At 46.1% G+C, this 22,425-nt stretch overlaps 1 protein-coding gene across 3 annotated transcripts in view; it reads left to right on the top strand.

Annotated features, from left to right (window-relative positions):
* The window catches only part of NTRK3 (neurotrophic receptor tyrosine kinase 3), a 239,408-nt gene that overhangs the window by 86,743 nt on the left and 130,240 nt on the right, over positions 1-22,425 (top strand). For all 3 annotated transcript variants that reach the window (XM_067305558.1, XM_013958611.2, XM_013958628.2), the window contains one exon: positions 1,097-1,199. In XM_067305558.1, coding sequence (XP_067161659.1) covers positions 1,097-1,199 — 103 coding nt within the window. The remainder of the gene's footprint in view (positions 1-1,096; positions 1,200-22,425) is intronic.

Below are 22,425 nucleotides of genomic sequence, written 5' to 3'. Positions count from 1 at the left end.
AAAGTGGGACTGTAGTAATAATGTGCACTGATTATTAAATATACAACACAAAATAAGCTGGGGGATGAAAACAGCATATGGTAAAATAAAAAATTTAAAAATATCATGGCTAAGGTATCAAAAGCAGGGAAAATTGTTGCAAAATAAAATAACATTTTTTTTGTTAAATGATGTGTTTTTAATAATAACAGAACACAGTTTTGTAATAAGAAAGCCAGGTCTAAATGCAACACAAGATCCAGTACAGGAGAAGTATTGGCCAAATGCCAAAGAAATTATTGTTTACATCAGTGCAGCAAAAGTATCTTGAGTAAAGGCTTGAAGGAATAAATATCCAAAAATATTAAAATAAGCTTTGGACTGTAAACCCTTTAGGGCAGCAAGGGTTTATTTTCTATGCTCATACACTGGCACAGTGGGGCCACAGTTCCGGTGAAGGACTTTGGATTCTGTTGTAGTATAAATATTTACTTCTAAAAATTACAATAAATCAGGAGCTGTTGGAGGCTCCAGAAAAACCAACTATTTTGGGGAAAAAGCAGTTCAACTTCATTTCTTGTTTTCTTTTTGTTGTGTTACTTTCCCTCGTTCTCTCTCCTGAGGGATGTTTGGATGGAGACAGGAGTGCTTTTTATATTAAAAAAACAAAACAAAACAAAAAAAACTCGCTGCTCCTACTTGTTCCCATCTCAGGTTAGTATAGCCTTGTTGCTGTGACATCACAGCATGGTGGTGATGTCATAAAGGGAGGATCATGATGTCATGTGATGAGGGAAAGGCCAGGCATTCAGGAAGACAGAGGAGCAGAGGTTCTCTCTCCCTGCAGATGTGTGTAGTGGGAGGCTGGGGAAAAGTGCTGCCCGAACAGCAGTGTTGATAGATCTCAGACCTGGCAGTAGTGGAAACAAGCCATGAAGCTTCTCAGTTGTTCCAGAGCTCTTTGTTTTCACTTGCGTTTTTCTCCACTGCTGCTACCCACGTGGCCGCAGCAGGCGGTATGAGTCTACAGGAAAGGTAACTGAGCAAGGAGGTGCCTATATTTCCAATCTAGACTTCTAAATTCCTCTGCCTTGACTCTCAGTTTTGTTCCTTTCAGGTTTCCATAGCAGTTGGGCTGGCAGCTTTTGCTTGTGTCCTCTTGGTGGTCCTCTTTATTATGATCAACAAGTATGGCCGTCGATCCAAGTTTGGGATGAAAGGTACGTGCAGTCACTTTCTTCTAGCAGGAGGCACCTTCCTGGATTGCCCAGTTTTTATAGCACGCGTGGAAAGGTGTTACGGTTTTATTCCTATGCTGTCAGTGTTGGCACAAAACCTTCTGAAGAGAATGTTGTCCAACCTTCTTCTGTTTATTGTTTAGAGAGCAACAGAGATAAGAGGGCTAGTGGTTCTGACCTGCATGTGTTAGGGTTAAGGTGGGGAAAAGCACGCTGTGTGTTAATGATGAACAGTGTATTTCCTTGTCAGTGCATAAAACTGCACCCACAGTTTCCCCCCAGACAAGCTTTGAGTCTGCTTCCTCTGGCCCCGCATTGAGGTGGCTGCACTCAGAAGAGTGCATGCTTGGATGAAGTTTTTCTTGTGAGCCTGATGATAGATGATTTTTCCCTTTATGTTGCACTGGGTGCAGAGGGCAGGGTGTGAAGGAAGAACAGAAGGATGTGAAATTACTTTGGTTTCTGTTTGAAAGGCAGGCACACCACATCTGTGTCTGTCTGTGAGTGAGGATGAGATGCTACTATGTGTTTGTAAGGTCTGTTCTAGGACAGCTGGCAGATCTTTCAGTGGTGTGGAAGGTCTCTTTCTGCTGCATCTCTTTTGGAAAGTTTCCTCCTCTGCTTCACGACCATCCACTTAGGAGCTGTTTCAGGAGTTCTTGGTAGTGATAACAAAGGGAGAAGGCGTCTGATATTTGCCATGTGGAGCTGGTCTCTTTGGCCTCCCAGCACCAGTGCTGTTTTTTTGTGATGTGCTGGAGCTAATGCCCAGAGAAAGTGAATCAGTGTGTGCCATCTGCTTTTTGTGCCTTTGCTGGTATCTCCAGTTTGGGGGCAATGGTGCTGCCCAGTGAAGGCTGGAGGAAGAGACTTCACATGACAAAGTAGTTACCAGCCTACTTGCTGGTATTTTATGCCTACACCATTATGAAGACAGGCTTTGGTAAACAGTTTTTCAAAAGCTCACGAGTTGCAGCCTATTTCCTGGCCTTGTTGGGGTCTGCGTTGTAGGGCAGGTTGATAGGTTTGGGAAAATTTCTTTTGCTTGCCTAGATCTTTGTTTGCTTTAGAGACATTTCCTGAGTGGGTCCAGATGGAATTCTGGCTGGAGTTTCCCCTACTCATCCTATGGAGATGGAAGACAGGACTTTAAATTTAATAGCAAATCTTCTACACCAACTTAGCAATGTTTAGTCCATATGTCCAATGATAGGAACCATCTGGAAGGGTGTACTGACTGGTGGGTGGAGCAGAGGAATGGAAGACATGGTTCCTGGGATCAATTCCCAGCTCTTCTACTGACTCACTTTGTGTCCGTAGGCAATTAGCTGTCTTAACCTCTGTCTCTGCTTTAATTTCCCCATCTGTAAAATTGGGATGATGTTACATGCCTTCTGGTGGGATTTGTCAGAGAACACTTGTAAAGTGCCTGAGCATTTGCCACTGATGGGACTTGGAGATACAAATATGAAAAAGAAAAGTAACTTTTTTGACCCTAACAGGAGAATCGAAGTGAAATAACCATTATGTGAGTAACCAGTCTTGGTGAACAGATGCACACATGTGTTCAGAGGGGTTCAGAGAAGCATGTTAGTGGATATTCTGAGTTCCTGGAAACTAGAGGTGTGCAGTGATGGGTCCTTGTGTGTGCTGTGTTTGAGAGGCAAAAACATTTAACCAGAAAAGCCTTCTTTCCTCTTCACTATGCTATATTTCTTCCAGTTCTGTTATTAAACAATAGCTCTGCAGAGTTTCTAGCAGTTTTATCCATAATATTGCTTAGAGAGACAGAGTTGGAAGAGATTAAATATATCTTTAAAATCAAGGAAGATACTTCTGGCTTTAACCAGGCACAAGTTTCATAGGCACCAGTGTGGGTGGCCTGTCAGAAATGATTGCTGCTGCATTACCGTGGCCTCGGAGACTGCGTGGCATCAGTGGGGAAATGGATGAAACTTGTGCCAGGATATGAGGATGGCCAGTGTGGATGTGCTCCTGCTGACGTACCTGCAGCAGAGACAGCAGCTCCCCTCACTTTCTTGAGATCTGGAATAGCAGTCCTTGCACTGCCAGGCCAGCTTCCTGGGCTGATTTGGCCTTAGCGAAAATTACGCTGTGGTGTCCCCTGTTCCCGCCGGCCCAGCTCCCTGCACAGTGTCCAGCAGGTTTTCCCCTCTGTGCTTTGACTACTCATGCTATCTGAGCTCTGTTCCTCACAGACTCTCCTGCCCTGCATGGCCTTAACTGTCTATTGCTGGCACAGAGAAGCAGTTCTGAGCATCCTGCTTTCCCCTGTGTCTCTTCTGCTTCTGCTTTTTTCTTTTGCCATAGTGCCAATGTCAATTGCCACAGTACAAGGCTTTACATCTTTAGCCTTATCTCCCTTCCTTGTGTCAGACTTGCTACCAACCTTGCCACTTCTGCATCCATGACATGAATGCAACTCTTTCATTCTCATGCAGTGGCCAAGATGCTTAGTGGTACCCTGGCCATGGCCTGCCCTGGCAGTTATAGCTCATTTACTTCTGGCTTCCTCAGGGAATATCACAGTCCTCTCCACTGTTTCCAAAATGCAGTTTCTAAACTTTATTTCTTTGATCCTCTGCAGGTCTGTGACCCCAGAGCCCAGCTCTCTCCTTAGATTACTTCAGGGTCTCAGCTGAGCTGTTGCAGAAGGTCCCAGCTTGGCAATTACATGTTCAAGCTTTTGTTTGTCCTGCGCATGTCGGATGGCTCTTTCCCCTAGTGTCTTCTATTTCACTCTGCTAATGGCCTGCTGTTCCTTTTCTTCTCCCTGCTCATGGAATGATGCCCTTGTCCAAATCATCAAATCACTTTAGTTAGTGATCCTGATCTCCTTTCCTAGGGTTCACATAGAGGTCCTATCTTGTTTTGTCCCCATATACTGGATGCAACACAACTGGCAAACACCCCCACATCTCCTTTGAGCTTGCACTTTCCTCTGGGTCATCCATTATCATTTAATTCTTGGGCAAGAGCCATTCTGTATGGCACTCAACATGTTATCATTTACTAAGAAAAAAATCCAAACCCTGAGTCTTTTTGGGAAAGTGCCTCATTCCCTGAATCAGGAACTGTTCATAGCCAGCTGATATATTGCTACTTGTTGTTGAAATCTCAGCTTGGCAGGACTGTAGGAGCAGGTTTTTTCCTGTTGTTTTTGTCACAGCCATAGAACATTGTGTGCTCGTGTTAGATGTGCTACCCAAAGTACTTCATGAGTCTCTATGAGCACGTCTTTCTTTCCTCCCTCATCTCCTAGCAGTTAAGCAGAAAGTTTATCTTCTAGAGAAAAAGGGGTGTACTTGGACTGATAAGGTTGGAGATCAGGCTGGTTTGGAAAGTGCCCCTGAGGCAGTCTGGATTGCCTGCCAGTCTGTAGAAGTGGGGTAACTGGCTGCAAAGTGGGCAACATCCCAGCTGCCTTTGCTGAAAAAGTGCTCACCATGTCTCAGGGCTTTTGGAGGCACATGTGCTGGGTGGAGGTCTATGAAAGAATGGGGTGTTCCCATACGTTCCCTTCTGGCTGGTAGCACACCCTCGGACACTCACATGGGAGTCCTGGCAGAGCTGCCAGCCTGGTTACGACCCGGCTACTGATACAGCCAACAGCAAAGCTGTGAAATGCCTGCCCTGCCAAGTGCACAATAGATGGGCTGCAGCAGAGGCATCAACAAAAGCTCCTTGTTAAGTGGGCTCTAACGTACTGTGTTCCCAGCTCACTGGCGTCATTCGGCTAAGCTTGTGGAGGCTGGCTGTGTGCCATCCTCATTGCCTTTCCTTGCTTTCTCCAGAGAGGGCATTCATTAACATGGAATCACAGATGTCGGATCCCCTTTCTGGTTTTCTTTTGACTTTGGCTCATGTGGCTGGGGGATATGGAGGTGGCTGAAGCAGCTATCGGCAGCTGTTGGGGCTGCGGGATCACCAGACCTGGGGTGGTGGAGGTAGAAGGACAATGGCAAACAAAGCGCCTCTGTGAAATGTAGCGTTATGTGGACAATACAGAGGCAGTGGAGGGGAAACAGCCAGGAAGAGTGAATACAAAAACTAAGAAACCTTGAAGTCACAGATATGCATTGTAACTGTTTGCTAGAGGTTAGTCTATCCGGAGGAGGAACTGAGATGCTTTTAAAACCTTCTATTAGTGTAGAAAGAGGAACATGATCTAGCAGAGCAAGGATTTGGGAGTTGGGCCCTTTGATTTACTGCTGTCTCCCAGGGGAGTGAGTTTTAGAGTTAGAATGGACAGCCTGGGAGCAAGAAGTCCTGCATCCTCTTATCAATTGTTGCCTACTTGGACTTGGGGCTCTGTGTCCCGAGTCTCCTGACCACCCACTGGGGATGGAGTGTTTTACACCTCACCTTTTGGGGTCAGACTTGTAACCAGAAATCTCGTAAACCCAAGTCTTCCCATCAAAATATAATCCCAGCAGATGACAGGAAATGAAATTTCATAATATAATAAAAAGTCGCACAGAAGTCATGGGACTAACAAAAATGAAATTTCCTAAAACAATAATAACGACGCACAAATCCTGGGACTAACAAAATGTTTGGATGGCACAGTGATGGAGGCTATATAAATGCTTAGCTTGATGGAGTAAAATATACGTTCCTTTTGCCTGCTTTCTGTTACGTTTGCAAGCGCCTTGGGATAAAGCAGTAGTGCTCATGCATATTTGTGTGATGTATTCCTGGTGCTGCACGACTAAAAAAATTGAGTTTGCAAAGATGTGAAGAGAAAGATGCTAGAGAAAATCCAGAGACAAGAGTACTTGTCATTTTGCCGAGATGAACTGTTTTCTGGGCTCTGAGATTAAAAACTACTTACCTTCTCTAAATGAGGTTTCTTCCTCGGGTGGAGACGGTGCCAGCTAATGGTTCAGACTTAGTTACAGCTTCTGAGGATCCATTGCTTTTTAATCTGATTTCATAAAGAAATAAGGTGTGTGATCTCACTGTATCTATGTGTGCGTGTGCAAGTGTGTGTGCATACATTGCCTGCTGCCTGGTTTTTCCTCTCTTTCTGCAGCAGCTTTTGGATCTGCTGGCCACCTCCAGCCAGAGGAGAGGGGAGAGGACTTAAGAGATGCTACGTTTTTACAGGCATCATGGAAATAGGGGGCTAAGCAGGGGACGACGACTGATAATGCCCCACTGATGGAAATGCCTTGAGCCTCTCTGGTTGTCAGAGAATCCATAGTGAAACTCAGCCTAGGACACAAAACAAAACACATAGGAACTAGCTTTCACAGGGTCTGCTGTTGGTGGGTGTTACGCATGTCCGTACAAATACATATCCATATTTTCTTTCTGAATAGGCAGAATCAACGAGGAGGTGGGGGAGAGAAAGAAGAGAACAGTAAATATGCCCACGCTTTCTGTAATGTTTTAGGAATTGCATCACTATCAATTCATTTGATATTTGTTCTAATAGCCCTGATCAGAGTGCTGGTGCTGCTGATGTGCATGTGAATGTCAGAAGTACTTGCAGAGCTGTTCCATTGTAATTTAGCATTAGTTAATAGGTACTTAAAGTAAAGTGGTTGCCTATTTGATTATGATTGGGGGTTATTAACATTTTTTTCCATAAACAGATGGTAACTGTCCGCTGAGTCGATTGCAGAACAATTCCAGGGTTCTGATTCAAGAGGACCAGCTCCTGTAAAGATATCTCAGATGCTTGGCTTTTTGGTTGTGTTGATTTGTTTTTTTGTTTCTTTTTTTTTTTGCTTTCCTCCTCCATCATGCAATTATCACTGCAACTTTAAAGGGGGAAAAATATACAAGAGACATGACCTACCTTTCAGATGAGGCTTAATTCTGATCTACGTTGCCTTGGCCATGTCTGGCTACAATAATGTCCTAGTTGTTTTTCCCCTGAGTATTTATTTGCAGCTGGATAGGAATGAAAAAACAATCTGCAGCTTGGAGCGGCTGTATCTTCAGGGTTAGTTGCTCAGGAGAAATCCGTGATCGAGGCCCTTTCATTTCATCCTCCTGGGATTCTGTCATGTAGCAGGAGCAGGAAGAAAGAGAGAGCAAAGTAGTATCATCCAGTCTTGCCATGGCTACAGGAGAGTAACAGCTGTACATTAAAAACCCTGCCTAATCATGGTGGCTCAGGGATGTGCACTGAACAGTCCTAAAGCACTGGTAGAGAGCTGACTGCTGTTGTTTTCTTTAAACCTTCTCCTGTAACACACAGGACTCCCGCCCCACAGTGCCGAGGGACTGAACTCATTTCGATCCCCTTGAAATCAGCAGGCAGAGCAAGTGCTTGGCATTGAGGTCAAGGCCTTTCCTCGTTGGTATCTATTTGTTTGAAAAGCCCCTAGAAGTACTTCTTGTGCTCAGTATTACTTGGTTTTATTTGCCTGGGAAGTAGATTGAAAGGGCATGGGGTTTCACTGGGACTTCTTTCTACAAATGCCTGTTTATACTCTGCTGAAGTTCAGTTTGTGCTATTTATTTATTTATTTAGTAGTTTCAAGGTGATAAGGCAAACACCTCTGTGAATTGACAGGTGCCTCACCCTCCATTAAGCATACAGTCCTTAACTGGTGCAGCAAGGGAAAACTACAGTGCAGCTTTGTAGAGCTGAGTATCTTGACAAACCTTCAAGAGATACCACCTCCCCATCCAGGGTGCTGAACAAGGCAAAGACTTCTGTCTTCTGTGGAGGAGGAGTGGGTTAGAGATCATTTAAGCAAACTTGACACCCACAAATCCATGGGCCCTGATGGGATGCACCCACGAGTGCTGAGGGAGCTGGCGGATGTTATTGCTAAGCCACTCTCCATCATCTTTGAAAGGTCATGGAGAACAGGAGAGGTGCCCGAGGACTGGAAGAAAGCCAATGTCACCCCAGTCTTCAAAAAGGGCAAGAAGGAGGACCCAGGGAACTACAGGCCAGTCAGCCTCACCTCCATCCCTGGAAAGGTGATGGAGCAGCTCATCCTGGAAGCCATCTCCACGCATGTGGAGGAAAAGAAGGTGATCAGGAGTAGTCAGCATGGCTTCACCAAGGGGAAATCATGCCTAACCAATCTGATAGCCTTCTATGATGGAATGACTGGCTGGGTAGATGAGGGGAGAGCAGTGGATGTTGTCTACCTAGACTTCAGCAAGGCTTTTGACACTGTCTCCCATAGCATCCTCATAGACAAGCTCAGGAAGTGTGGGTTAGATGAGTGGACAGTGAGGTGGATTGAGACCTGGCTGAATGGCAGAGCTCAGAGAGTTGTGATCAGTGGTACAGAGTCTAGTTGGAGGCCTGTAGCTAGCGGTGTCCCCCAGGGGTCAGTACTGGGTCCAGTCTTGTTCAACTTCTTCATCAATGACCTGGATGAAGGCACAGAGTGCACACTCAGCAAGTTTGCTGACGATACAAAACTGGGAGGAGTGGCCGATACGCCAGAGGGCTGTGCTGCCATTCAAAGAGACTTGGACAGGCTGGAGAGGTGGGCAGAGAGGAACCTCATGAAATTCAACAAAGGGAAGTGCAGGGTCCTGCACCTGGGGAGGAATAACCCCATGCACCAGTACAGGTTGGGGGTTGACCTGCTGGAAAGCAGCTCTGCTGAGAAGGACCTGGGAGTGCTGGTGGACACCAAGTTAAGTATGAGGCAGCAATGTGCCCTTGTGGCCAAGAAGGCCAATGGTATCCTGGGGTGCATCAGAAAGAGTGTTGCCAGCAGGTCGAGGGAAGTGATTCTCCCCCTCTACTCAGCCCTGGTGAGGCCACATCTGGAGTACTGCGTCCAGTTCTGGGCTCCCCAGTACAAGAGGGATGTGGCACTACTGGAGCAAGTCCAGCGAAGGGCCACAAAGATGATTAGGGGACTGGAGCATCTCTCTTATGAGGAAAGGCTGAGAGAGCTGGGCCTGTTTAGCTTGGAGAAGAGAAGGCTGAGAGGAGATCTTATCAATGTGTACAAGTATCTGAAGGGAGGGTGTCGAGAGGATGGGGCCAGACTCTTTTCAGTGGTGCCAAGCGACAGGACGCGAGGCAACGGGCACAAACTGAAACACAGACACTTCCATCTTAACATGAGGAAAAACTTTTTCACTGTGAGGGTGACAGAGCACTGGAACAGGTTGCCCCGAGAGGTGGTGGAGTCTCCTTCTCTGGAGATATTCAAAAGCCGCCTGGATGCAATCCTGTGCAATGTGCTCTAGGTGACCCTGGTGGAGCAGGGGGGTTGGACTAGATGATCTCCAGAGGTCCCTTCCAACCTCAGTGATTCTGTGATTCTGTGATTCTGTTCTGCAAAGTCAGAACCACTTTCACATCAGCCATTAATGCTCACATCCCATTTCCTTTGTTTCCAGCTTTGTTATTGTGAAGACCATCAAAAGGTGGCAGGGTGCTGTTGCTGTAGCCCAGCTGCCATGAAAAATTGGGAGTATCCAGCCCAGGCTGGAGTACAGTCAGTTCATCCCACCCTTGTTATCCTTGTGCCAGATATGCTTTTTGTTGCCCAAAAGGGACAGGGAACCATCCTTGGAGGGGACTGGAGAGATGCCTCAAGCAACCTGCAGGAGAAAGGGTCGGTAGGAGATCAGCAACTGTTTAGATCTGGAAATAAAATATTTTTCCACTCCCAGAAGCATTGATAGGTTATTTATAAAGGAAATGATAGTAGCTGGTCAGTGCATTTTGCTAGCATCCATTACAATTTTTTTACAAAACATAAATGCCTATTTGAGGTAATTACTAAGAGCAGTTGAAAAATGTCAGATCAGTCGTTTTCATCTGATATGGGAAGCCCCAAGCTTCCTTCATGTTGAGTTCCTGTAGGTTCTTTCTCCATGTTCATGACCTCCCCACCCTCTCCTCATCTTCCTCACTCGTGGGTGCATTCATTTGCTCTAATTTCAGTTGGGTATTCAACCTGGAATGCACCAGTCACACAAAAGGAGCCCAACAATAGTGTCTGCATTTGCACAGGGCAGCTTTTCCTTAGCAGTTCTCTCATTGTTGAGTTTCATGAGTGGTTTGCATGTTAGGGGGAGAGTGTCAAAAGCCACACAAACGACACTCAACTTATTTGGTGTGATGTAAACTCCCAGTCAAGCTGGTGGAAAGGTATCACGAGATTTTATTTTCCATTTTAAAGACTTCCCAGTTCCAGGCTCCCAGTGCGTCTCCTTTGCACCCAGCAAAATGAACAAGCAACAGCAGGTTGGAGCTGCAGGACTGGAGGACACACTGGGTCAATGAGCACCAGCAGGAGGTGGTGACCTTGTCACATGTGGTACCATGCTAGGCTTCTACTTTCAGGTACATCGTGGGCACAAACTTGCATCTGGCTCCGGAGGAAGAGGATTAGAACAAGACCTGGCCACTTTCCCTTATGCTGGAGCACCTGGGAAGACTTCCTCTATCCACTGTGATTCAGAAGCAACTGAGGCATGCTAGTTTTTTGTTCAGCTGCTTGCATTTATCATTTCCACAGCTGTGAAATTCAATGCTGCTTAGCTTCAATCATCAGAGCAGCCTTCCCCAGGGACCACAAGGAAGGTGTTAGTCCTCAGAACATTTCATCTCTGTGGCAGCATTATTCTTACCTGGCTGCTCCTAACATCTCTAGTTCGAACCTGTGATACTGCTTGGAGTTCTGCGGTGTCTGTCTGTCTTCAAATGGCTTTGCTTTAGTGAAAGATGCTGGATTGACAGCACAGAGCCTGAATAATTCTGTTTATCTACAGAACAGGTACCACAGACAGTAGCAGGATAGGCTCTTTTTTTTCTTTTCTCTCTCCTCTTACCAGTATGACTGATCTGATGAAAAGATTGTCTCCTCAGGCCCTACTTCCCATGCAGTCTTCAATGCCTCTCCGAAGGTGGCCAACAACCAGGCAACTAAGTGTCAACTTTGATGTGGCTTTAATAAGGTGCAAGAGTGTGTGGGAAGAAGCAAAGGGCTTTAATTAATATTTTAATTGTAATTTGTTTGTACTGCAGTTGTCCAATTATTCCTTGAAAAAGATTTTGCTACTGTTAATGCTGATAAACGTTCCTCAGGGAGGATGCCCCTGATGAGTTCATCATCTCTTCCTCCTCGTGACTTGCTGTAGGATCCTTGTTGATTTATGCCTTGTTTAGCCAGGACTCCTGAGATCCAGCACTCTTTCCTTAAGCCATGGGATAGGAGAGGCTAGTTCTTGGTTAAAGGATGACTAATTGGTGAGGTGAATGCAATGTAAATGCTAGGATTGGCAAGGGAAGCATTTAGGAGTTCTGAAGGAAAATATATAGAAGGAAGAAAATGATGTTGCTTGGTTCTGTACTTGGGCTGAATGTGCTTTAAGGGTGCCTAGAAATTTAAAGAGAGTGCAACAGCCTCCCAAGGGAAAAGATAGGAGCTATCATTTGGGCTGTTTAAGCTTCAACTGGTGAAAGCACTGAGGAAGCAAATTGTAGAGGGCAGCAGGCATGGGATGATCTAACAGGCTTGTTCCAGCTCTAACTTCTATCTTTTGTCATGGAATAATAAGCCTGCCTGTATCCTGGAGAGTCCCAAGAAACTTCAGCAGCAGCACCAGTGTTTAGCATCTTTATTGATGAAGGTGGGAACAGTGCAAAATCCTATGGGATACTCAGGCATCTTGTTTTGATCTACAACTATGCTATTAAAAATTAATGGGCCAGAAGATAATGCCCAGCCTTGTACACAAAGGCAGGTGCTTTGGCAATATTTTGTGCACAGTAGGAAAAAATCGCATTTGGATTTTAATATCATGTATTTGGGTGGCGGTCATAATCCAATTTCTGGTTTGGTCTCCAGTTGGTGTCAGGGCCCTGGATAATGAAGGATGGGATGTTGTCTCCCTTTGAGCCTGGCTTATGTTTCAGAAAAGGGAGCCAAGAGGTCTTGTTGCTTGTGGCCACTTAAATTTGCCACAGATCTCCCTTTGGGCTCTGCATATGAAGTCCTGCTGCCAACAGAAAGCATTGGGAGGCACCAAGTGAACCTGGCACGTGCCAGCTACAGAGCCCAGCGCACCCATGAAATCTTGCCCCAGCCCAGTTGTCATCTGTCAAAGTGCTTTGCTCCATGTTCAGGCTGTTTTGCAAGAAGACTTGCTCCCTGCGTCTCAGACTTGCCAACAGGAGAAGACATGGAGTTACTGCTCACAGCCGTCCTGTATTTTGTGGCCTCCTTCTCTCCCTGTATCTGTCGTCACCATATTAGCTGCAAAACAGTTTTTGCTTGTTTTGTTTTGTTTCACCTGAGCCCAGTGGCTGTAGGACTTAATAACTTTTACTGCAATAGGCTATTTCATGTCAGGACCATTACACTGCAGCCCAGCATCCTACGTGCATTGGTGTCAGCAGGTGGTTTTGTGCCTTTTCTGGATACCCCCTGATCTTGCTGAAAGACTTCACTTCGTGACCAGAGAGAGGTTTGCCTGTGGAAAAAGGAAAAGCTATTTTCATCCAGAGCCCCACTGAGAAGAACAGCCTTCAGAAAGGTGGTTTTGCCTGATCTGCCTTTGATGCCATCTGAGCCAAAGTGGTGTGGCAACTTCAAAAAACAGAGGATGAAAAAAAATACAATTGTGGCAGAGAAAATGGATGGCTCTACCTGGATTTTAGATTAAAAGTGCTTTGGGTTGCTTCTCATTCAACCTGAACCAGCTGAAACAGAGGTTGGTATCAGGGAACCTGTACCACCCGCTTCCCTCTATCCCAGGGCGTGATTTATCCTCCTCAGCAAACTGGAAGTTTTTCGTAGACTTGACTTTTGATGCAATCAAGAGTCAGAAAAAAGGCTGAGAATCAGGGAAAACTGCTGTTGTCTTTCACCCTGATTTTCCTTCACTGTAAAATCCTCAGCATGGCACAGACGGAGATCCTGGTGCCCGGGTAATCTGGAGCGGGCAGCGAGCTGGCGAAGGCTCCCCCAGCGCGAGCGGTGTCTATGTCTTGACACAGCGCAGCGTCTGCCGCTCGCACAAAAGCCTGCAGCAGTGCGACAGCTGCTGGGATCGGGGTAAAGAAACTGTCCCTTTTGTTGCTGACAAGACTATTTCATTTTGATGCTCTAAAAGCTCTTGTGACATCCGCAATTTTCCAGATGGATAACAAAAACCTGTAAGCAGGGGCGTCTCAGCGGCTTTCTAAGCACTTGCCTGTGGAGCTGCATCCATTGGTTTCATATCTGCTGACAGGACTTAATAATCATTATGCTAAGTGGAGCCGGCACGGAAAGAGGCAGGTAAAATCGCTGCTGTCCTTGGGCTACGAAGCATTTCTCATGGCGCAGAGATGCGAACCTGAGATGCGGCGCGCTGTCCTGCCAGGCTGGTTCCCCCCTGGCGGCGGAGGAGCCCGGGGACGCCACGCTCGGTCCGAGGGGGTTGTTTGGTGCCCGGCCGGCAGGCGTGTGGCTCTGGTGCGGCCCTGGGTTGCTGTCCAGAGGGCAGCTAGACGGAGATGCGGCCGCCACCATGTAGCGTTTCCAGCGTGGGCTGGGGGAGCCGAGGTGCCCTTTTCCCACTGGCGATGGGGGGGTGATGTTGTGGGATGCTCCCGGTTTTTACTCAGCACGTACGGCTGCCTCGCAGGAGCTCGCTTTCCGTGTGGAGAGGCGGCCGCAAGGAGGTTCAGCCGCAGCCTCGACGCCTCCTGCCGAAACAACCACGCTGGATATTTTGGCTTATCTGCCTGTGCTGTTCCCTCTGTGCTGGCGGAGCAGCTCCTGGTGAAGGCACGGCAAAGCATCCCTCGGCGGGTGATGGAAAAATCGGGTGCAGCCCCTGGCTGACTGAAAACCTCCCTGCCAGGAAACGGCAGAGGGAAACCGCCCACCCCGCTCTTCCCCTCCTCCCCCTCGGCCTCCTCTTCTCCCTGCCGCGTCGGTGCCCGGCCCGGTCCCCCGGGAGCCCCGTGCGGGGCCTGTGGGCAGAGAGGCTCCTCGCCAGGCCCGGGCCCGGGCGGCGCCATGTGGGGCTTGTCCTGGCCCCTAGGCCGGCGCCGGGCCCTCGCTCACCTGCGACCCCTGCCTCGTCCCAGCTGCCCCGAACCTCCGCGGCTTCGCCTGCTGCCGCCGCCGGGTTTGGCTCCCTGCTTTCGATCACTCCTGGTCTGGGAAGGAGGAACCAGAAGGGGAATCTCCCACAGCCCGCAGGTGCGTTGCCTACGCCGATCAGCGAAGGATTTCCTTTTCTGAAGTGCTTGTAACAGAGACGTGATTTTTTTCTGATTGACGTGTGGGGGTGGGTAAGAACTAGCACGCCATTATCTATTAAGCTATGATTTATTTATTTTTTAATCAAGGAGAAATGCTTAGTATTACAAATATGGGAAAAAAAACCCAACTAAAACTAAGGTATCAGCGGACTATCAGTTTTTAGCCTCCTTAACTAATTTCTCTTTTTTTTCATTTAAAAACAACTTTTTTTTCTTTTTTGAGAGTAAAATTCTTGTGCTCGTTCCTTTCGAAAGAGCAGCGCGATGCTGCAGCAGGGCTGTGTGGCTGGTAGGGGGTTTGGGGGATGGGGTAGGGTGTGCGGCCTGTTGAGTCGTCATCATCACGTAACACTGCGACACCTGCCGCCAAACCGCGTGAGGGGAAGGTGCGAGGTGCTGGTGGGCGAACGGGGTCGTCCCGCCGCGCAGGGCTCCCGTGGAAGGAGGCGCAGGAAGGGCCCGCTCGTCCCTGTCTTTCGGCTCCCCCCGGCGCCGTTTCTCTGCTCCTCTGGCAGCGTGGGACTTGTCTCCGTCGGCAGGTCTGCGCTGCCGTGCCCCAGTTTGGGATGGGGCATCCCTCAGCCCAAGGGGGTTTGTCGCCGGAGGACTGCTCAGTCTGGGTTGGTTTGAGGTATTCCGTTAGGCGCTGCTCCTTTCTGTGGCTCATCTCCAAAACTCGCTTTCCTGAACGTTTTCAAAGTTTACATCTTCATCGCCTTTCTTCAGCCTGTCTTTGCCGGCGAATTGCTGTGCTGCCCGTGCAGCTTTGGCACCTTCGGTGCCGCTTGACTTCAGGGAAGGGAACGGAGCAGATCGGGAATCCTTTTTGCTCTGTAATTTGCTGCCTCTATTAATGGTGGCTTTCGGAAATGAATACAACTCATTCCCTCCCCCACCCCAACCAGACAAGTATCGACTGTTTGGTTAATTCAGTGGCTTTTTTTTTTTTTCATTTCCAAATAATTAATAAAGATGTTAAATAAAACCAGGCTTAACACCAGTCCCCGCAGGAAGCCTCTTCTCCGATTTGAAACTTTGCTGTATTAGTACCCTTCCTTTACAGCCCACCGCCTGCTTTGCATTCGCACCCACCCACCCACTAGTCTTTACGGTGCAAGTGTGTGTGGAGGTTTTTGTGAACCACCTAGAATGGTACTAGCAGATAGCTGCATAATAAAATTTACTGTTGTTATTAATATTGTTGTATGACAGTGCTCACAGCCAAGCCAATCTGAATTAAGTTTTCAGTTTTTTTCTGAGATGCCATCAAATATTTTACTGAGCCCAAATATAGTACAAGCTTCATTGACTAACTTTGTAATTTGATCAGGAGAAAATAAGGTATTCAAGGTAGTTTAGTGTGATTTGCTTTTATAGCCCAACTGCTTCATGCTCTTGATTCCACTATCATTTAGGCTCTCAAATAATTTTTTTCTTAATATTTCCTTCATTATTTTACTGAATTTAAAGTTAGACTTATGGCTGATGTGTAGAAGAAATTACTGAGGAAAAAATGCAAGTTGTGTGCATACGTGTGTGTGCATGTGTGTATATATGAAGAGAAATGTCTTTAAAGATTTACAATACATGTCTGCATTCCTGAGAAGTTTCTCTTCTCAGAATTAAATTAGTAGCAGCCACTGGTATTAAGACTTTCTGCCTTTAGGTAACTGAATGCTTTTTGTAAGTATCCTGCTGCAGACTGCTGCAGGTTTATCCCCTTGGTGTGTGAAACTAAGAGAGAAAATATTACTAAATTTTTCTAGTAGGACTTTTCTTTGCTTAACTGTTTTGACCATTATGTCATTTTCTCTCTCTCTCTTTCTTTAAAGAATATGAATTCTTCTATTGCCTGTTTATTCACAGTCTCCTTTTATCAGAAGTGTCGTTATCAAAATTGATTGAAAACAGATATGGCCTGACTCAACTTTTGGATGCCTGCAGAAATCCCCTTCCTTTGTGCTGCTACTGGAGAGCTGAATTTTAAATCCCCCTTCCTCCCCCTTTTTTTATATTGTCATTTAGCTTTTAATAACAAAACAAATGGTCTTTACTTATGGTTCTTTTCTATTCACATTTACTATGCTACTGATGTATTTGGGAACATCATTTCTGATTTGGGCTTATTCTCTCCACTTAAAGAGTTCAAGTAATGCTTCTTGGCTGCTACTGTCTATTAAAAGGATACTAGAGTTAATGGGACATCAGCAGGTGCCAAAACCCATCATCAGCAAAGCAGATGTATTCCACCCTGGCATATTAAAACAGAAGCTGTAAGATTAAAGGAGGGCATCTTTCTACCTTTTGATATGTATAGGTAAAGGCACTGATTTAAGTTCAGCTAAAGTTGCTGTGATCAGGTCACGAGAAAAGTCTCTTCCTCTTAAGTACTTCCCACCAGAGAAGCTAAAATCTGTCCGTAGTTTAGGGATGCTTCAGAAAAGGAAGGCTCACTTGAGTGCACTCCTGTTCAAAACCTGCTTTGTACAAGGCTTTGTCAGGGTTTAAGCATGCAGTTTCAGGGCCAGTTGTATGGGCTGGCTTTTTGTTAATCCACTGACAGGGAATGAGAGTTTTTTGTTTTTAGGGGGGAAGGTGCTATTAAATACTGCAGATTAAGTCTCTTCCTGACATGTGCTACTGGGCCTTTGGATGCATGCCAGATGTCTTTTTATTTTTATTTTTTAAAGAGTATTTGGATGAGACCAAAACTAGCATTTAGTTACCCGCTACTGTGCAGCTTGTAAAAAGCTGTGAAGCTTTGTTTTCACAACGGTACCTTAGTTTGGATTCATGATTGTTCTGCTGACTTGTGGCGCACCAACCCCTTTGATACCAGCCCGGATCATGCAGGAGGGTGTGCGTGCTGCCTGAGTCAGTGCCTTGAAGATGAATCCTCATCACTTGCCAATCAATAGCAAAAATTCTATTAGCTTTCACTGGCCCAAACTTTGCCCATAGATTTTATTCATTTTCTGGTTCTCTAAGCCATCAGCTTTTTGTGTGAATTTGTAATAATAACTTACAGGTCCTTTAATGTCCTCCATTCTTAATAGGGAACCCCTAAATCTTGAATTCAGTACTTTAGAGCTTTACACAGGAGCCATTTCTGAGTACTTTCTTCTCAGATGTCGGTGCATTGTTGGCTCATGTGTACAAAGCCCCGATTGCCTTGGCATCTTGGAGCTCTCTATTGCATGCATGTTTTTGAAAAACTGTATAGTCCTCTGCACCATCACTATCTACAAAGTGTTTTAGACAGCATGGCACTTTATAATGCAGGTAAAGACACAAAGCCTTTGCCTTGTAAAATTTACAGCTGAAGATGAGAATGGATGAAGATGTGGAAGAATGAGGGGAGAGGCAGTATAGTAGCATAAGCACTTACTTGACAGATTAATGCATGCATTTTGAGGCTTCATGTCACCTTTAACAAAGCAGGTGGGGACAGAAGAAACTCTTCTCTGAATGCTTCGTGTGCATGGAGTGCATGTGTGTGTGCAGGCATCACAGGGGAATAAAGGTAGGAAGATGCTTTATGAAGTTGTTAGCTGGCAATAAGCACCTATTTATCTGCGCTGAGCTGCAGAGCCTGGGAGTGGCTGGAGGGAGATTTGCTGTCGTACAGGTTCTTTAAGGATAAGTAATCTTGGTTGGAATTTGCACCAATGATTTCCTAAGTGTGCTGGCATGTCCTGAGTGACAGAGAGGGAAGGAAGCGAGTGTTTGCTTCTTTTTTGGGGGTGTGAATGGTGAAAGCAGGAAGAGGGAGCAGCAATCATTTCCTGCTTTGGTGAGGGGTGTGGGAGATGAAAAGTTGGTAGCTGAATCTTATTTTTTTTTTTTTAACACCTTCCTGTAAGAACAATAGTTTCAAGAGCTATGTGACCCAGAGACGTGTCTCTGCCAAAGTGTACTGTGATCCTTCAGACTGTCCAGCTGATGCTTTCTATCCAGCCCTTTAGAGATTGTTTCCACAGTCTGACAAATTCAGTAGCCCAGATTAGGAGGTCTGGATACTTTCTTCAGAAGGATGTTGCCTAGACAAAGGGGCTTGATTGATACAGAGTCCAGCACAGCTGTCAGTTTAAATTATTGAGGAGATATGTACAACTGCCTTGATCAAGGAGCAGCAAAACCAAAGCAAAATACATGGACCTGTCTTGCTACAGTCAAAGGTCGTCCTATGCCTGTGCTGTTGTTAGCTCAGAGCAGGTGGAACCACGCGGCAGACTTTAGTTATTAACCTTATGTCTACATCATGTTCAAACTGGGTTCAGCACAGTTATCTGAGCACCTTTCTGAAATGCTATTGTTAGGATATGGCTGAAACAATGCTTGTTGGTCAGACTTTGGGTCTTTCATCTTCGCGTGCACATGAAAGGAAATGGTAAAAATGAAATGCTGTATGAATACTATCACTGCAAGCATCTGTGTGAGGAGTCAGGCCTTTAAATTGCTTATAAAGCAGAGATGGGTTTTCTGTATGAAGGTGGTGTTGCTAGGAGGTGTAAAATTCGCATGATCTCGTAGGTGCTCCAAAGCTAAAATTTCCACACGTCATCTATGTAAAACATTTCTTTCACACTGGAACTCTGCAGCCATGGTTGCAAAGACAAAATGGCCCTTGGGGTAGCTTGGCCTGTCCTAACAGGGCTTTAACAATGAGGCCTGAAGCTTTGAATTTTAACTCATCACTCCAGAGTCTGGAAATGTATATGTATGATCACTCTGCGCTGCTTAGCTTATGTTTTGAGTGAGCAGGCTGTATTGCCTATGTTTGTGTCTTGAGCTGCAGCTGTTGAGATGCAGGGGGTCAAATGTGTCACTGTACCAAAGAAAGTCTTCAGGATGTTAAGACATAATCTCCTGGAAGTTGTAGGCTGAGGGAAATGTTGATAGGAAATAATGACTCCTAAAGGATAAAGAAATTGAGCATTCCTTATCTGTTTGAGGTAGTTTATCCCTGTTTCTGGGGCAATATCAGAAATGCACAGATTATGCCTTTGCTGTGGATCTGCCTTTTCTTGTGCTGCAGACACTGAAATGTGTGGCTGCATATCTAGTTCTTGTCCAGGAGCAGCTCTAAGGCAGGTGATTGCTGTGCATTGCCTTCTGGAGGAACGAGGGCCCACTGATGTGCCTCTAGTTCAGCCCTCATCAGCGCGTGATGGCAGCTCCAAGCCTCAGCCTCTTAGCAGCACTTTGGGGGGGGGGGGGGCTGCTCCTAGCAGATCAGCTGAGCTTTACTGAATAAGCAGCTGGTGGATAATTTCATTAGTGATTACCTGTTGAGAAGGATATGTGTGGCAGCATTTTTTTTGAAGCATGGGAGTTTAAGTAGTAGTTAAGGGAATTAATAGACAAATCCTACTGAAATTCTTGTAACATCCTTTGACGATCCTGGGTTTAATATCTAACAAGTGCTGAAGTACGTGTGATGGGAGCAGGAGAGAGTACTTAAAATGTTTTATTAACTAGAGAAAAAGGCCTTTACTCATAATAACCCAGAGTGAGCAACTTTGTATGGTTTCTAAGAGAAGACTAGGACAGAGACTGTGGGACAGAGATGGGCTCCATGCTGTGAACAGCAACCGAGTGAGCCATGCAAAATGTACAAAGGTTAAGGAGTCATCCAAGCAGAAACGACACCTTGTAGGCTGTTAAATACCAGGGCTGGATTTTCATTCACCTTCTACTAATGAGTCTATCTTGGATAGTTCAGACCTAGCAATTTCATGTTGGAGTGGCATTCATAGGGGCCTAATGAGACTAATCACTGCAGATTCCCTCTGTTGTTGCCCAAGAGGGGTGAGTTTCTCATTAGCGAATGCAGAAGCATTTCAAGTAGCATCTTATCTCTCCACTGACTGTAGAGTGAGCCTTAGGGACATTAGTCATACTTAGTTGAAGTTGCCCTTTGTGAGGATCTTCTTGGAGATCCAGGTGAATATCTCGAGCTACCTGTGAAAATACATCGAGAGCCACTGCGGTTGCTGAGGCTGGACACCTATGCCCCCAGAAGCGGTGCCTGGCTTATCACCCCAGCTGTACTGCCAGAATGGTCTAGCTGCTTCCTGCTATAAAATACCCAATTATACCAGGCAGGGAGACTCAAAAATGAAGGTTTCTCAAGCGGGGTGTTGTGTGCATTTTGGGTAAAAGCATCCTGAAAGGCTTTCCGGGGAGTCTTCCTCAAAGAGTGGGCACGTGTGCTGACTGGCCTCGTGGCATTTGTTCAGTGCTGACTTGCCATGAGGTGTCGTGTGTGTAGGTTTCAGGAGAAGTCTAAGCATATGCTAAGGATCTTTTGAGATACATGTTTTGGCAGATCTATCTGGCATCTGATGACGAGAAGTGCTTCCCGCGCTCTTTCACTGTGCTCTTTGTTGGAGATTATTATTATTAAACTTTTTATTATCATGTCAGTAAGAAAAGAAGAGGTGCGAAGGAGGATACATTATCACAGCCTTCGGCAGGCAGCAAAAGGAAAAAAGAGAGATTAGAGATGTTTTTAGAAGGTGAACAGACAAAGAGTGGCCTGAACTTCAGGAAGATTTGAAAAGTTTTTAGGAAAGGCAGGGACAGTGGAGGAGCATAGCATCTAGCATGGTAGTGATTCAGGTCTTGGACTGGAGAAGCACAGAGCCAGATTTTCATGACGTTTTTCATGCGCAATGCCAGTGGCCCAACACCCTAAAGAATTTAGCGTCCAGAAAGATGAGTTCCCTGGAAAATGTGGCTTGCAAAGGCCTTGTGTAGGGCAGCCCTGTCAGCCTTGGGACAGCCTGCCTGTGGTGACCCCTGCCTGAGCTATCCTCTATCCTCTTTCTCTTGGGAGGTCACTTGAGTGGAAGGAGAAGGGTTGCACTTCTGCAGGCCCATTTTGTGCCTGTATGCCAAGGGGCACGGTGACCTTGCATGGCTGCCTCTAAAGTCCTGCTTTTGCCCTGTACTTCTTTGTGACACAACACTCAAAGTTGGCACTCAGCATCTCAGCTGCCAGCCCCTTTGCCTGCGCGCCAGCAGATGCCTGCTGCTTCCACCTCCATCCCTGCTTCCCTGCTGGTGTTATGCAGTCAGTCAGGCTTTCCTCTTAATGACCCTGTCACTCGCCTTGGGAACTAGTTAATACGCTTTGGCATAAATATTGAACTGCATCCTCAGCACCAGGGAAGCTTGCATGGTATATTGTTCTCAGCGTGCAAGCTGTCTGAGTTACGTGGTACGTATATATTTTTGTCCTGACAAGTGCAGTGTGTAAAGATTTTCCGCTTACCGCCCTGCGTGGTCTGGTTGTTTCCCGAGCCTGTGTTAGTTACGGCAGCTTTCAGTGTGCCCTGCGTCGATCATTGTGCTAGTGGATGCGTGTACTTCATGCAGGAAAAGCTTTTTTCCTGGAGAATGAGTGAATTAAGCCATGTGTTTACTGCCACTTGAGCAAAGTGGTCCCAGGCTGGGCCACAAGATACATGGCTGGTGTTTAAAATTAAGAGAGCAAACATCAACATAGAAACTGAGAGAGAGGGAGTCTGGGTAATGGGATTGCGTTACTTCCACACTAATATGACCTTGGAGATGGTCTGCTGCTCTGCAGGGATTTGGAGAGTAATGTATCTGATAGCATCATATGAGAGATGTGCATTTATCTGTGCATATTTATATCCAAGCTCACATATTTGTGTGTATGTGTGTGGTGTTTATTTTTTCGGTTTATCCCAGTGTTTTTATCAATTCATCTCCAGCTCTGTATGACCCAGTGATCTATCACAGCCCAGCAGGCGATGCAGCGAGATCCTCCTGCAGCAGGCTAGGATTCTCTGAGAGGTTAATGTCTTCTCCTTTGAACTACCACCTAAAAATCCTAAATAAAAGCATTACTCCCTAAAAGCCAGAACACAGTGGCAACCCCCGCAGGGACTAGATCTTCACTCCTTAGCCAGGAGGGGAGGCAGTTATCAAAGCAAGGAACTGCCTCTGCTA

This window comes from Apteryx mantelli, chromosome 15, assembly GCF_036417845.1.
Source record: "Apteryx mantelli isolate bAptMan1 chromosome 15, bAptMan1.hap1, whole genome shotgun sequence".
NCBI lineage: Eukaryota > Metazoa > Chordata > Aves > Apterygiformes > Apterygidae > Apteryx > Apteryx mantelli.
This window is presented reverse-complemented; position numbering and strand designations above follow the sequence as displayed.